The sequence below is a fragment of the Cyprinus carpio genome, chromosome A2 (genome assembly GCF_018340385.1).
Source record: "Cyprinus carpio isolate SPL01 chromosome A2, ASM1834038v1, whole genome shotgun sequence".
In the NCBI taxonomy this organism is placed as follows: domain Eukaryota; kingdom Metazoa; phylum Chordata; class Actinopteri; order Cypriniformes; family Cyprinidae; genus Cyprinus; species Cyprinus carpio.
Genome location: NC_056573.1, coordinates 25,656,792 through 25,672,762, shown reverse-complemented (window position 1 = coordinate 25,672,762; position 15,971 = coordinate 25,656,792). Strand labels below are relative to the sequence as shown.

Genomic DNA, 15,971 nt, shown 5'->3' with positions numbered 1-15,971 from the left:
ATAAAAATGCTACTAGCCAACTAGCTTGTAACTGTTCAGTATCAACAGTAACTTTTCATTTACTCACCAAAACCAATTGCATTTGGACCCTGGAGAAAAGCTTTCAAAGTTATACCAATAATTTACCCTGAAAATCGGTTGCATTAGCATAAAATCAGCATGTTCCAAAAGGTCTAATTTCTAAGCGCAGCCTGTTTGAAGAGTTTCCAGATGGTTCGCTAAAACCATCTCCCCTTTTCCACATGCCTGTTCTGCATTAAACCAACACGTGAACGTGTGAAATATAAAGATAACCTGTCAGGTGGTTCGGGCAGAAAATGTTCTGTTAGAAATCACACATGCATCTCAGCACGACACACTTTTCACACTTTAGACTAAAAAACTGGAGAGAAGAGCTAGAAGAGACGCTGACGCTCAAGCGGATCCCCGTATATCACAGAGCACAATGCATTTGCATCTCAGATTGTGCGTGTTCCCCACAGACCCCAGACCAACTGTTCTCCGCCGCACTGATGCATTGTGGGAGGTGCTTCTAAAAGGACAAACAACACCTCTATACCACACGATCTCACACATGCCTAAAAACAGTGACACCGTTCACAAATGAATTATGTAAAGCACTGACATATTCTCTTTAACTGATCTAACACTTTCTCTCTCTGTTCTGAACGTTCAGTCAAATCACTCTGAAAAATGATCGTGTTTTCCTGAGTTTTAAGCAACTCACATGCCATGTTTTACTACATTCATTTTCACTCTCATTGACATACACATATTTACACACAAACACACACTGAATTTGCTGCTGGTATAAAACTCTTAAATTATGATTAATTGTCACAATATAGCACTTTTTGCTATATTTAATTCAAAAGAAATGGTTTACATATTGAATAACCATGTGCTTGTTTTAGGATAATCTATAAAAATAAATTCTTTACAAAGGTTTTTTTTTTTTTTTTTTTTTTTCGCAAATCACAAGAAAGTATTATTTATACCAAAAGATTCATAAATCTGGCATCAGTAACACCTTAACATGATGCAACAAAGTCTCTAAGAAACTATATTATATTATATTATATTATATTATATTATATTATATTATATTATATAAAAATGAAAATATAAATATAAATAAATATAAACAATAATGTCAATAAATAAATTACATTAATAGCATATAAATAATATATTAAGTTAAGTTAAATTGAATGAATGAATGAATGAATGAATGAATGAATGAATGAATGAAAAATCTCTTTCTTGTTTGCTACAGTATGATCCTCATTTGCAAGTTGTTTTGGATAAAAAAAAAGTCTGCTAAATAGGTAACTGTAAATGTAATGCAAAATGTAAATATATACCACTGCCCTGTCTTAACCTAAGTAAGTGTGAGTTATGCTGTAATTTGACTGTTAACCATTTCTTTGTGGTTTCAACTTCAAATCTTAAATATTTCACACCAAAATCAATCAAAATCTTTAATATTCATAAACTATCTCTGTATTCCCAGCCAACCTCTTTGAAAAATCCCCATCGTGCCATCATCTTCAAATAATATTTAATCTTCAGCTCTCACACACACAATGTGCTGATGAAGCCAATCATCTTCAATGCATTTATGACAACCAATCAGATGCAATCAAAGGGCTTCACCGATTGGTCGAATTCAACTGCATTAAGAGACCCAGAGCGCACAGATAAATCACACTCGATGTGTAAAGTGTTATGTGATGAATAAGAAATTGTATTTTAAACAAGACCACTGCCTCTGTAATAATATCCACTCTATGGTTCCGGAAATATATGCCCTGTTTCTTCTTTTTTCATTCTTTTTGTTTCTTTCCCCCTCTTTCTTTTCATTAGCCATTCGTTTAATTAACGTCAGCAGCGTGCTAAACACTTGTACATTAATGTGGTTCTGTCTCTAACCTATACAGTAGCAATGTATTATTAAATGCAATTAATTTTGCATTACAAAATTACAGATGAATAAAACATTACAAGAGAGGAAGGAGAAATGGAGGATGGTGCAAGCGGCCAATTAATTCTGATTAAGCTGTCAGTCTTTCAGCACGGGGCCGACGAGATGAAAAAGGAAAAAATGCAATTATAAATGAGAGGAATTCTGCAGAATATGGAAAGAGGGAGAGTCAAAGCGAGAGGCCTGCTGTAATCGAGGGCCAATTTAAATGAATATCTATTCAGGCCAATATACGCGTCTCCTCCTCTCTCTCGGTCATAATGTATGAGCAGCCGATCAAATCACAGACCACACAAATACACTTCAAATTACTCTCAACACAAGACTTTCACAGTTTGGAGCCTGTGCAACAGCAAAATCGCTGACATTTACAGTAATAAAACAGCAGCTGTGGTTGCCAGAGCTTCATCGTATATATAAAAAAATAAAAAATAAAAATAAATTTTTTTTAGCAACATTTAAAGTATTAAAGATTGACTTTACAGTAAATTTACAGTAGGTTTATTTCATTAACTGAGATAATGTTTTTGGTAACACTACAATAAAGTCTCATTTCTTAATGTTGCATTAAGTAACATGAACTAATAATAAGGAATATTTATTAACCTTCGTTAATGTTAATGCATGACATCAACATTAAAAATGTTCATGTTAGGTTACAGTGTATTAATGTTAACAAATACAACTTTTGATTTTATTAATGGACAAGTAAATGTCTAGATTAGCATCAACTAAGATTAATAAATGCTTCAGAAGTATTTTTCACTGTTAGTTCATGTTCACTAATTTAATTAACTAAAGGTAACTAATAAAAACCTTACTGTAAAGCGTTAACTTTTATCTTTATGCTATATGTCTACCACCTTAAAAACACACTTGGTAAAGAGAAAGCCATGTAAGAAAATAATGAAAAATAATGCAATAAACATTAACTTAAAACATAAAACTATAATAGAGTGTTTCCCGACCGGGGTGCCATCTGGCGAGAGCAGGGATGATCTGTGATCCACACAGACCAGGTCTCACGGTTCAGCACACATGTGATCCGCGAGTTAGTTGCAAAGTTTAACCATCATAGAGTGAAAGTTCATCATATGCACGTGTTTCTAAGTTTTACCATTCAGGTGCATGTTTTCTGAAGTCATTCAATTAGTTTATGTGATCAACAAACTAACATTTACATCATGCACCTAAAACCGTCCCCTCTTTTGTGTACCTTTTGCCACATCACATCAGTTTAGACATAAAATGTAGCATCATATTTGATTTGAGAGCTTCAGATCTGCAGTGAACAATATATTTGGGTCTGTTTTTCATTGAAAGCTATGATAAGATATCTGAATATAGTTGGAATATATAATTCAAGTCATATGGACTACATACTGTATATAATACTGTGCTCCTGCTATTGTTGGAGCTTAAGGGCCCCAGTCACAAATATCTTTCATGATGATGACAGAACGTTAATTTTGATGTGAACTATTCCCTCCTTGTTTTCTGGCTTTATGTGTTCTTTTTATATCTCCTATAGGGAGACTCATTTGATTTATTTTTACCCTTGTTTTAAAGCTGCGGTGAAAATAGAGACAGACAGAGAGACGCTCTTCCCTCCTGTGGGCCACAACTGCATTATCTGTCATGAGGTGGGCCGAACACAAAAGCAAAATGAATAGCTCCATCTTTTGTGAAAATGAAAAAGGCCTGCGAAGGCAAACAGAAGAAATGAATTGCAGACTAAGGCAGAGATGTGTGCGCTTATGAGATATTCTGGGAATGATAAAGCGTCTCGGACAGTAATGGGGTTTGAGACAGTGACCTTTAGGTTGTAATATTCCCCTGTCTCTCCAAAGCTCTCGCCATCAACAAGTGAATCTGCTTAAGTGGCTGGAGAATATGACCGCAGAAGAGAAAGTCTGTGTGGCACATCAAGGTTATTGTGTTTTCAGTCAAAATGACTTTCTGTATTAAGGAAACAGCTGTGGAACCAATGGAATGTACAGTAACCACAGTAATTTACATAAAAACAACAGGGTTGTTAGTGTTTACTAGACCTAAAGATAAAATACATAAAAAAAATTAAGAAAATTAAAAAAAATTTTTTAAATATTTTTATTTATTTTTACATTTCATTTAGTTTTAATTTTTCATGGATTATTATTTTAGTTCACTTTAAAAAAAAAAAAAAAAAACAGTATTTCCTATGTACTAATAACCATTTTACATGTGATATGTGTATTTATGGGTGTATCAAAACAAAACTTTAGTGGTTGAAAAACCACTAAATATATATACACACACACACACACACACACACACACACACACACACACACACACACACACACACAAATATATATATACCTCAGTGGTTTTAATTAATAATTAATTAATTGTTTTATTTTTGAATATAGGATCAAGTTTATTCCTCTTTTCATTATTTACACCTTATTTCTATTTTTATTTCATTCTGTTTATTATTTTTTCCAACCCATTTCATTTTATTTATTTTAGTTCACTTTGTTTTAAACCAGTATTTTTCATTTTAATATCCACTTACATCCATTTTACATGTGATATGTGCATGTGTATATCGCTAGTGTGTGATTTCATATGCAACGTAAACAGTATTGAATCGTATTAACATATTCTCTCTCTGTCTGAAACAGGCAAAGCCAAACGACAGCACACGCAGAAGGGAAAATGAGATTCTCGAATCTCGTTAGAATTCATAAAGCTAATCAGGAACAAAACAGTCCATTTATAGCAGGAATCCTTTAATCCTTCCATAGCTATCGTTTCATCCGCTCTCTCTTTGGCAGAATAATTCATACAAAAACAAGCTGGTGGATGGGGCGGAGGAAAAATCCAGTTTGTGCTTTGAGTTATTAAAGAAATAGTTCACCCAAAAATGTATACTCTGTCATCATCTACTCACCTGTATTTTGCCCCATGTTTCACCCTAAACTGATGCATTTATGATACACATGCTGTTTCACAGATTTAATTACCAGTCAAATAAACTAATTCATTCAGATCAGACTGTTTCCCAACACTGTAAACCAACACCCCCAAGCATCTGAAGCGCTGCTAAGAGCATCTATCAAAGTAAACTGAAGACAATATCGATCATGAAAATTTGATGAATTGTGTGGATAATGTAACACTGGAGGCCATTAACAAAGGCAAAACTTAATCAGTCCTAAATAAAACCAGAAGTCGATTTTGAATATAGATTTTATTGATGCTTAAGATGCATAAATCCATTACTCTGCAAAAATGATTAGCTTATTTAGCCTATTTTTGTCTTGCTTTCCACTATAAACATCAGTAACACTTTACTTAATGCCTTTATGTATAATGCATTATAAAAGCATTCATCTTATAAAACATTATATCTTGTAATCAAAGTTAAAATGCATTATACAGTAATATCAAATTCCTTGTTACATCTGAAACTGGTTGTTTGTCATGAGTTTAAATGCATTACAATTCCTAACAGTGTGTTTAGTGAACAGATAAGTATTATAATGTATTATAACAGTGGTTATAATTATTCATGAGAACACACAATGCATTATAAAGTCCATAACAAGGCATAATTAATGCATTAAATTCTTTTATAATGCATTATCTATAAAGGCTTTAAGTAAAGTGTTACCCAGATATCTAAACTTTCTTAAAACAAAATCCATTTACTCCAGAAGCAAAATGACTATATTATGTAAGACTTAATATATGAGATATTAAGCCTTGTTTTCTGAGAAATTGTTTTAAAATTTAAAACAAGAAAAAGTGTCAAAAATCCTGTCTTCGCTTTGAGTTTATTTAATTTTTCTTACCTAACTGACTTTTCTTGTTTTAAACATAATTTTGATCATTTTTAGTTTTTTTTTTTTTTTTTTTTTCATTTTGCTTCTCAGATAAATCATTTTTTTGCAGTGTAGGTATCCATAACTACTTAAAATCCAGATTGTTTCTCTGATTGAGAAAACACCTCTATTTTACACAGCTTCTGAGAAAATACATAAATGTAGAATATTTTTAAAATGCAATTTAAGGTGTCCTTGTTACAGTGAAATCATACATAAAAGTACTGAGTAACATTAACTACATGTACTTACTATATGGTTAGGGTTAGGATTTGGGTTGCTTGCATGTAATTATGCATAATTAAGTGTTATTATAATAGTAAGTGCATGTAAAGTGTGTAACAAGAACACCTTAAAATAAAGTGTAACCCAATTTTACACTTGCCACTTAATACAAAGAAAAAATGAGGGATGGACACTCTGAGGTGTTGCAGAAAGTCTCTTCGCGTCAACTTCACTAAATCAAGCAGGACAATGAGAGCTTAGCATCACGCTCACTAACACAAACAAAATGACAGCGCTATTTGGTGCCAAACACAGCAGCTCTTCATCATGTGTTTAGCAGCCATGAGCGAGACCTTAAATAGCTGCTTGTCAATAACATTTACCACAGATCCACTGCAGCCACTTTCACGCTGTAGATAGAACTCACAGGTTCCATTCCAAACCTGAGTCAACTGCCTACATAGACAGCATCCTAAGTAAAATTCATACATCACTGATTTGGAACACTCTATAGGAAACAAACAAGCTTATCATACAAGTACATCACAAAAATGTGCATGGGCAATACCACAAAATGCACATTTGGTTTTATGACTAGCATGTTTTAAAAGTAACACTGATGCAATGCAACAATATGCATTATGCAAATCAGCAGATCAGAATGATTTCTGAAGGATCAACATTTGATACTGAAGACTGGAGTAATGATGCTGAAAATTCAGTTTGCATGACGAGAATAAATCACTTTTTAACATATATTACAATAGAAAATAGTTTGAATTCTATAATATTTAACAATATTACTGTATTTTTGATCGAATAAATGCAGCCTTGCTGAGCATTAGAGAAAATGTTTTCTCAAATTTCAAGCGCAGAAGTTGCACAATCAGATTGAAGCTTGTGATTTTGAATATCATACTGCCATTTTTTGTGGGCGAGCCTTGTGAGACTACATCAGTCCTAATAAAACCAACACAGCACTTACATGCTGGATTCCCTGGATACCCTTCAGGACTGAATAAACAAACATCAATACACAGAGCAGGCGTTAATGATGTAAAAGTTAGGAGAAAAGCAACATCACAATTATGATCATATTAACACTGCAATTATTTCTCCCAGGCGGCAATGAGATTAAATGGAGATGTATGCTTAAGTTCAAAACTTTTCAGGTTTTCTCAGAAAATGTCTCAAACCATGATCAGGTTTAGGGACAGGTAGGTTTATACGATAGTATTTAGACATTTTATAGTCTTATATGAAAGATCATGTCTTTGTGGAATCTTTGTGCGGTCTTTTGGTCCTGACAAAGTAGTAAAAACAAGTTCACACACACACACTCGGACAGGTCTATTTGTGAGGCAGATGTGGTGTGGCAACTGAGGATGAAGGACAACATGAAGAATTTGTCAGCAGAAATCACAACTCCAGCTGCTGAAGGGTACACACACACACACACACACACCACTATACAACAGCACACATATGTACAAACGCATCTGATAAAGTGCACTCATAAACAAACGTGCACACACACTCGCCTTAGGCCGTCTCCAGCAGCACATCGCATTACTGCTGCACTTTGAAATGAAAAAAGAAAAACATGCATGGGGGCGGGACTTAGTGACCTAGAATTCATGAGCGCAGCATTGGATCGTTATTCGTTTTGATGTGTGACTGTGTGCGCCTACATTGTAGGTCATCGCCAAGTGGCAGCAACATGGAACTCTCTCTCTCTCTCTCTCTCTCTCTCTCACACACTCTCTCACTCTCTCTCTCTCGTTATGTAAAAGGCCTCATTCTCACATTCAGCCTTCATGCCATTGCAGAAAACAGTAGCACACAAGAAAGGAAAGGCTTGAGCTGAGATGAGCCAGAGAGTAGTTCAGATTTACTCAGAACTAGTTTAGTTTAGGGGCTCTAGTGGCTCATTAAAGCAATAAACCATGAAATGTTGTGCTTTACTGTGATTTTAACATGGTTAACGAGTGCTTCTCGGCATCCTCTTCACACAGAATGCAAAAACTCTGATGAAATGACTATAAAATGTCATCGAGTGGTTTATTGCTTTTATAAAGCAATAGCAACAACATGACAAAAGATATAAATGTACAATAAAAAGTTTGATTTCTTAATAATAATAATCAGGACAGACTATTCTTATATTCTATAAATACTGCAAATATTTACATACATTTCTAACTATATATACACACGAATATATACACATATACATACGTGTGTGTGTGTGTGTGTGTGTGTGTGTGTGTGTGTGTGTGTGTGTGTGTGTGTAAATATATATAAATATATAATTATAAATATATGTGTATATACAAATATATAGAATTTGTATATAGTCATTGTAAATTATATATATTGTATTTTTTCAGGATTCTTTGATGAATAAAAAGAAACAAAAAGAACAGCATTTATTTGAAATAAAAATATTTTATAAGATTAGAAATGTCTGTACTGTAACTTTTGATTTGATTGATTGATACTGTTTAGAAGAAAACTGACCACTATTAACTCATTTGTGTCTATTTTTTTTTATTTATTTTTGTTGTTGTTTAAATTTTTTTTTTTTTTTGTCTAATTTTTTTTTTTTCTCCTAAGCATCTCTCTCTATCTCTTTATATATAGAGTAGTACATACGTGGAGAGATTTTTGCTTCTTTTTGCTTTGCACTGCCTTTAGATGAACTGTAAAACAAGACAGCGAAGAAAAGCAAAGGTGCAACTACGGTCGTCCACTGGCAGTGTTTGTGTGTGTGTGTGTGTGTGTGTGTATGTGTGTGTTTGTGTGTGTGTGTGTGTGTGTGTGTATGTGTGCTGGCTGAAATTGCATTTTTTTTTTTCTCAATACACTTACACTGATAACAGGCTTGCTGCCGTTTCTATGGCAACTATAGATCCCTCAAGCTGTGCCGCGCTGAAGGATGTCGAGAACAGCGGATAGAGAATGAACTCACAAACACATACACACACACGTACACACACACACTCACACACGTAGAGATCCTATGTATCTACAGCTGAGCTCTATTGAGATTGACTCCCAGCTGTGATGCTTCCCAAAGCCTCAGAGTTATTGAAAACATACAACTGCTATTTACAATCTAGTGATGAAAACCATTATAGACCCCTATAGCCACATTATACACTCAACGAGTTTTGCTTTAGAGTCCAGATTTTGCATCGGCGACTCAACACAGCATCAGAATTGTTTATCGTATAAAATGGTTTCATAATAATTCAACACACAAAGCACCACTGAAGTCCAGGCCTCTCTCTCTACATTTTTTTCCCTCCGCTCCTTAATTTCCCTAAATATATGCAGACTGTGTGTCCACAATGGTTTTTCCTGTTATCGCTGTGCCTTCCTGTGAATCGGCCCTGCAGGGATTCAAAAGCTTTACTGAACTAGAACAAATTAATGTAAGTTGAGTTCAGCTGAATCAAATGGAATTTGATGGCATTTCCAGGTTCCATACACCATTTGACCAATGCATTTCCATGATTTGTCCAGTCGTTTATGATTACTGAATGTTTAAAAAACATTTCAATAAGATTGTACAAAACTGATTTCCAGCCAGTATATAACGAGCTAATATATTTTTATATTGTATTTGGATATCTTGTAGTGCTGTTATTCTGCTCTTATTTATCTATCTATCTATCTATCTATCTATCTATCTAAAACATATATACATAAAATATATAGAAAATAAGTGGAGAGATTTTTGCTTCTTATGGCCTATATTTACCAATTACTTTTCACATTAATGAATAAGAATTCTTATAAATCATTTCAGAGCAACTTTTACTACTATTTTGAGCTAATTAAACATTTTAGAGCTAAGCGTAACTAGAGAAGTGTTTTAGGATTGTATTAATTTCCATGAGCGAAATATTTTTTGAGGTGAGCATAACTGGAAAAAATATATATATTTATATCTATATATCTGTATCTATTTATATACATTACTAAAGAAATTGTCATGAATTTCTAGGGTTTTACTGAATTAAACTTTTCCAGCAAACTCCACTAAAAAAATCCCTGATATTTCCAGGTTTACCACGACTGTGGGAACCCAGCATTTCATATTGACTATTAAAAAAAAAGGAGAAAAAAAAAAGTACAGGCCAAATATCAGGCTAGCAATCATGCCGTTGGCGGGGATTCATATGTATTTCTCTGGCCTCTGATCTTATTTTACAGTGTTCTTTTATTTGAGATGAAAAAATAATGGCCTTTCTGTCCCAACTGTCCAATAATGTCTTGTACGAATGCAAAACAAGTGTAAGACTTGCTGTTTCTCTGTCTCTCTCATCTTCCTCCTCTGACCTCTTGAGCCCCGATTCCTGCGTTCTGCAGACACTTAATGGAGATGCAGGAACTCTGCCGGCCTGCTATGGCTTTCTGTTCAACACACACACACACACACACACACACACACACACACACACACACACACACACACACACACACACACACACACACACACACACACACACACACAAAAGTGCACATACATGCCTAAGGCTGTCAACATGACCCTCATCACCCTGTTTGCATATACCATCTCTCTTTTTACTTTCCTTTCCTCTAAACTCGATGCGCACCAGCGTATTTCTGCACATATTACTCTATTCATCTTCCACCTCCCTCTATTTATATTCTTTTGCGCTCCGTCTCTCTTCTCTTCCTGCTTCCCAGACATCTCTCTGATAAATACCCTAGTTATGAATTATATTGTAGTTCTTGTGGCTGAACCAACCAGAGCGCAATAATTCCTCATAGTAAAACAATACAATCTGACAGCCCGATAGAGCTCTTAAATAAAAGGAAAGTAAGGAAACGGTGCAAACACACACCATAAATTTCCATCAGACATTTCAGTTGCGTTGTCTGACTTCATGGGAAATCTGTAAATTATACAACAGGGTTGACTAGGTCACACCCTTGATAATAATACAACATGCATTAATCAATATTAGTGAATGTCTATGTGATTGATTTTGCCCTCAATTCATCTGTTTTGCATTAAATCTATGAACTCAATTGCTCCTGCGTCTTTTAGTTGAACTGTATACTGGATTCAAAAGTGCCAAAAAATCCAACAATTCATGTTTACAAGTTCCTAAGTTGTTACAATGAACACATCAGAGCACAAATTTGTTGGTTGGTTTGGCAAAGTTTGTGAGCTTCATGATGATTTCATTCATTTTAAGCTGGAAGAAAGTAAACATGATATTTCTCTTTGTTTGAACAGTTTTATCAGGTATACCCTAAACATCACATAATAAATAAAAACTCCACACTGAAAGCAACAATGAAGTATAATATGACACAATTAGAATACTGTATTAATAATATACATGTATTATGTGTATTATTAATAATAATACACTAAAGGTTTGGGTTTGTTAAGGTTTTATAATGTTTTTGAAAGAAGACTCACATGCTCACTAAGGCTGCATTTATTTGATTACAAAATACATTAAAAAAATTGAAATATTATTACAATTTAAAAAACTGTTGTCTGTTGAATTTATTATAAAATGTAAATTATTTCTGTGATGCAAAGCTGAACTTTCAGCATCATTACTCCAGTCTTTGGTGATCCTTCAGAAATCATTCTAATATGCTGATTTGCTGCTCAAGAATCATTTCCTATTATTATCAATGTTGAAACTAGTTGTGCTGCTCAATATTTTTGTGGAAACCATTCATTTCCTCCCCAAATGGCATCACTTGCTGCTTTATTGCATTGCATCTGATTAGGAAAATAATGCCAATTGTCAAACATCTGGCTCAGCATGACTAATGAAGCCCAAACTAAATCTTGCAAACCACATTTACCAAAACCATTTGTCCCAGTCCCAGAGCAGAATGAAACTCAGCCGGCCAAAAAACAAGCCAGTGAGTGACAGCTGTTTTCTGTTTCTAAACCAGTTCAGGTGTCACATGACTGACTGTTATTCCACTGACACCCCGTCTGCTCCTGAAATAGTCTCTCCAGCCTAAAATTATGCTCTACTGCTCTCTTTTACAGTGACCCCACTCCAAACATACACACACACACACACACACATACACACACACACACACACACATACACACACACACACACACACACACCTCGAAGTAAAAGTAGCTCAGTCCTTATTAAGACAACCAGTTCTATAATCGTGCTCCATTCAGACACATTCAGGGCTTATAATATACATCTTGATCTGAAAATCATGACTAGTATTATCATCATTTACTGTGCTTCATGCCCCAATAAGACCAGCAGGACCTAATAATAATAATAATAATAATAATAATAAATCCTACAAGATTACTATTAAAATATTAAATAATATAATTTGCATTATATATATATATATAATTATAATGTCAATAGACTTGAAAGATCAATTATATATATATATATATATTTTTTTTTTTTTTTTTTTTTAAATGCATTATTGATTGACAAGACAATGTCAATAGACTTGAAAGATCACCACTATTAATAGGCCACTTCTAATTTCTATCTTTGATGTAAAATGTGACCTAGAAATGTTCTTGGCAGGTTTCGTGAGATTCAGCTGTGTGTGTGTGTATCTGTGCATAAGTTCCAAAAGTGCATATACTGTATGGATGTATTCAATTTCATATTGTGCTTTTCTGCATCGGTGTGTGCGATCCAACAAGGTTAATATTTGTAACCTTTACATAAATCTACTGCGGTCCTTTTCCAGCGTTGTGTTTTCCGGCAGCTGGCTCACGGCAGCGATAGACCCCATGGGAGCGTATGAATGTGCAGCCACATGTCTACTCATGACAGTCCAACATGAGCACATGAGCCAAACAAACCCTATAGCTCACCTCTGATTAACTCATGCTACATTCCCAATGGAAACCACGTCATCTAAATATACAACTCCATTTCCACACATACACTCTTAAAATAAAGCTTCTTTACTAGCACTGGTGTTTCTATGAAGAACCTTTAACATCCATGGAATCTTTCCATTCCACAAAAGGTTGTGGAAAAGGTACTTTAGACTTTTACAGTCTTCTTCACACTAAGAAAAAATGTTTCTTTAAAAGAACTGCTCCCTGAACCAAAAATGGCTTTTCAATTGCATCACTGCAAAAACCTTTTTGGAACATTTACTGGTAAAGGAACACTTTGCTGAAAAATTATAATTCGCTTAAAGTCGCTTCTGGCCAAAAAAATGAGTCCATAATCCATAATAACGCTTCATCTCCTGCTGTCCTCTCACATCAAAATCCTTCCAGTTTTGCTTTGTTTTCACTTGTAAATGGTGCTTGAGTTTTGCATATTTCTCTCATGACAAGACAACTTTTCACTGGAGACAAGCATTATTACGGATAGAGGACTCATATTTTAGCCAGTTAAAAATGCCTTGATGGATTTGTTTTGTACAAACATGCAGCTTTTCTCTTCACAAGACGTTAATTCATGTAATGGAGTGGTGTGAATTACTTGTGGATTATTGTGATGTGTTTATCAGCTGTTTGGACTCTCATTCTGACGGCACCCATTCACTGCAGAGGATCCATTGGTAAGCAAGTGATGCAATGCTACATTTCTCCAAATCTGGTGAAGAAACAAACTCGTCTACATATTGGATGGCCTGAGGGTGAGTATATTTTCAAACAATTTTCATTTGTGGGTGAAATCTTCCTTTAAGTGTGTAGGAAAGAGAAATCTCTTCAAGATCACAACTGCAGTTTAAAGTTTAAAGAGTTTGAAGAGTTTAAATGTATCTCAAACGGATACAAAAAGCTTCCTGTGAAAAAGGCACCAGTAATCTCAGTGTATCTGCTATATCTTTTCTGTTCTGCCATCATGCACACAACATTAAATTAGCAGGAGATTTCTGTGTGAGGTGAACTTAAGCAGACTGACAGTACAGAGCAGAAGGCATTAAGAAATGTAACGTCTAACATCTGCCACACAAAAGCTTCTGATGGACCCGTTTGCCCTCAGAACCAAAGACCACCGGACGTTACAGGAATGCTACAGGGTTGACGCTTCCACTACTTTCAGTACTATAGTTCACCCAAAAAAGTACTTCTACTTCTATTCACTCATACCTTTTTTATACTCTGTTAGCTTAGATCATTTAGAAGTTTCATCTGGTCTTGTTGAGATATATAGTTGAGTATCATCAGCATAACAGTGGAAACTAATCCCGTATTTTCTAATAATATTACCAAGGGGCAACATGTATATTGAAAATAAGCAGAGGACCTAGGACAGATCCTTGTGGCACTCCATATTTTACTGGTGATAATTGAGATGACTCCCCGTTTAAATAAACAAAATGGTAGCGATCGGACAAGTAGGATCTAAACCAACTTAAAGCCTGCCCTTGAACACCTGTATAGTTTTGTAATCAATCTATGAGTATGTCGTGATCTATGGTGTCGAACGCAGCACTAAGATCAAGAAAAATTAGCAATGAGATGCAGCCTTGGTCTGACGCAAGAAGCAAGTCAGTTGTAAGTGCAGTTTTTGTGCTATACTGGGGCCTGAAATTCTTCATATGAGATCATTTTTTTTGCAAGAAGGAGCACAATTGAGCAGACAATATTTTCTACAATTTTAGACATAAACAAAATTTTTGAAATGGGTCTGTAATTTGCCAGTTCATTAGGATCTAGTTGTAAACTTTTTTTTTTCGGTGCATTTAAGTCGATTTTCATAAAACAAAACTTTGAAGAAACATGGAGTGATTTTTGGGTGAACTATTCCATTTTCATTCCAAGCTTTCCTACAAATATAATCCTGATTACATGTTGCAAAAAAAGTTAAATACATCAGGAGAACACAGAAGAACCAGAAAAACAATGTCATTTGAAGTTGTTACTGAACTACGTTCAACGGTTAGACCTTTTCTGCCTGAAATAGATGAAGCAAAAAGCCATTAGAGAAATACAGAGAGAGATCAAAAGAGACATACCCCTGGTAGAGTCTTCTGTTCATGCAATGCATTCTGGGCTTTGATGGCTGATTCACGAGCGCAGTAGGTGAGGAACGCGCAGCCTGTAAAAATGAGACGAGAATGAGATACAGAACTGCACACACCTACTCAAAACACACACACACTCATGTACCAAAGCTCTGTGTTTTACATTTCCATGCTGCCATTTATCACAAAGACTCACTCCAAAAGAAAAACTAGATTTTTACATGTTCTGAGGCAAACATGAGTGATGTCTGCCTGTGCAAAACTCGCTGTTCTGGGTTTTTGACTTGCCAAGGCATTTCTATGTGTTTGGTATTTCCAAAGGAATTATATTGTAAGTGATTTTTGACTTAGAATTAACATACATTTACATCTGTTTTATTTATTAATTTAACAGCTGCTTTTATACAAAATGACTTATAAATGAAGGACATCACAAGCAATTTGAAATGTTATGTTAAATGACTGACACCTATATCCAGTGATGCTCGACTCTTCTTTTTTTCTAAAATATGGCCATTCTGAGAGAGAGAGAGAAAGAGAGAATGGCAATGCATCTGTGTGTCTCTCTCTACATATACAAACAATAAAGCTGTGAAGAGTTTAGTTACTTCAAAAACAGTGATTTTACCAACTTATTGCTGAGAACTGTAATGGATAGATTCAGTACTGAATCTATTATATTAATAAAAGTCGCGGGGCTCCTGAATGTTTCTGTGTGTGTGCAGAGCGATCTCTAATCTCTGTGTGCGAGTGATGTATGTATGTATGTATGTATGTTTGTGTGTGTGTGTGTGCATCAACGAAAGTCCTCCTCCCTCATTGTTCAAGATATGGTTACAGTCTTGGTTTAAAAAATATTTAGATTTGGACCTGGGTTACGACCCTACAACCACTGTTT

The 15,971-nt window shown here is 34.8% G+C and overlaps 1 protein-coding gene across 1 annotated transcript in view; it reads right to left on the bottom strand.

Annotated features, from left to right (window-relative positions):
* Nucleotides 1-15,971, bottom strand: part of LOC109048451 (CUGBP Elav-like family member 5) — a 133,095-nt gene that overhangs the window by 105,070 nt on the left and 12,054 nt on the right. The window contains exon 2 of the mRNA XM_042712531.1: nucleotides 15,065-15,147. Coding sequence (XP_042568465.1) covers nucleotides 15,065-15,147 — 83 coding nt within the window. The remainder of the gene's footprint in view (nucleotides 1-15,064; nucleotides 15,148-15,971) is intronic.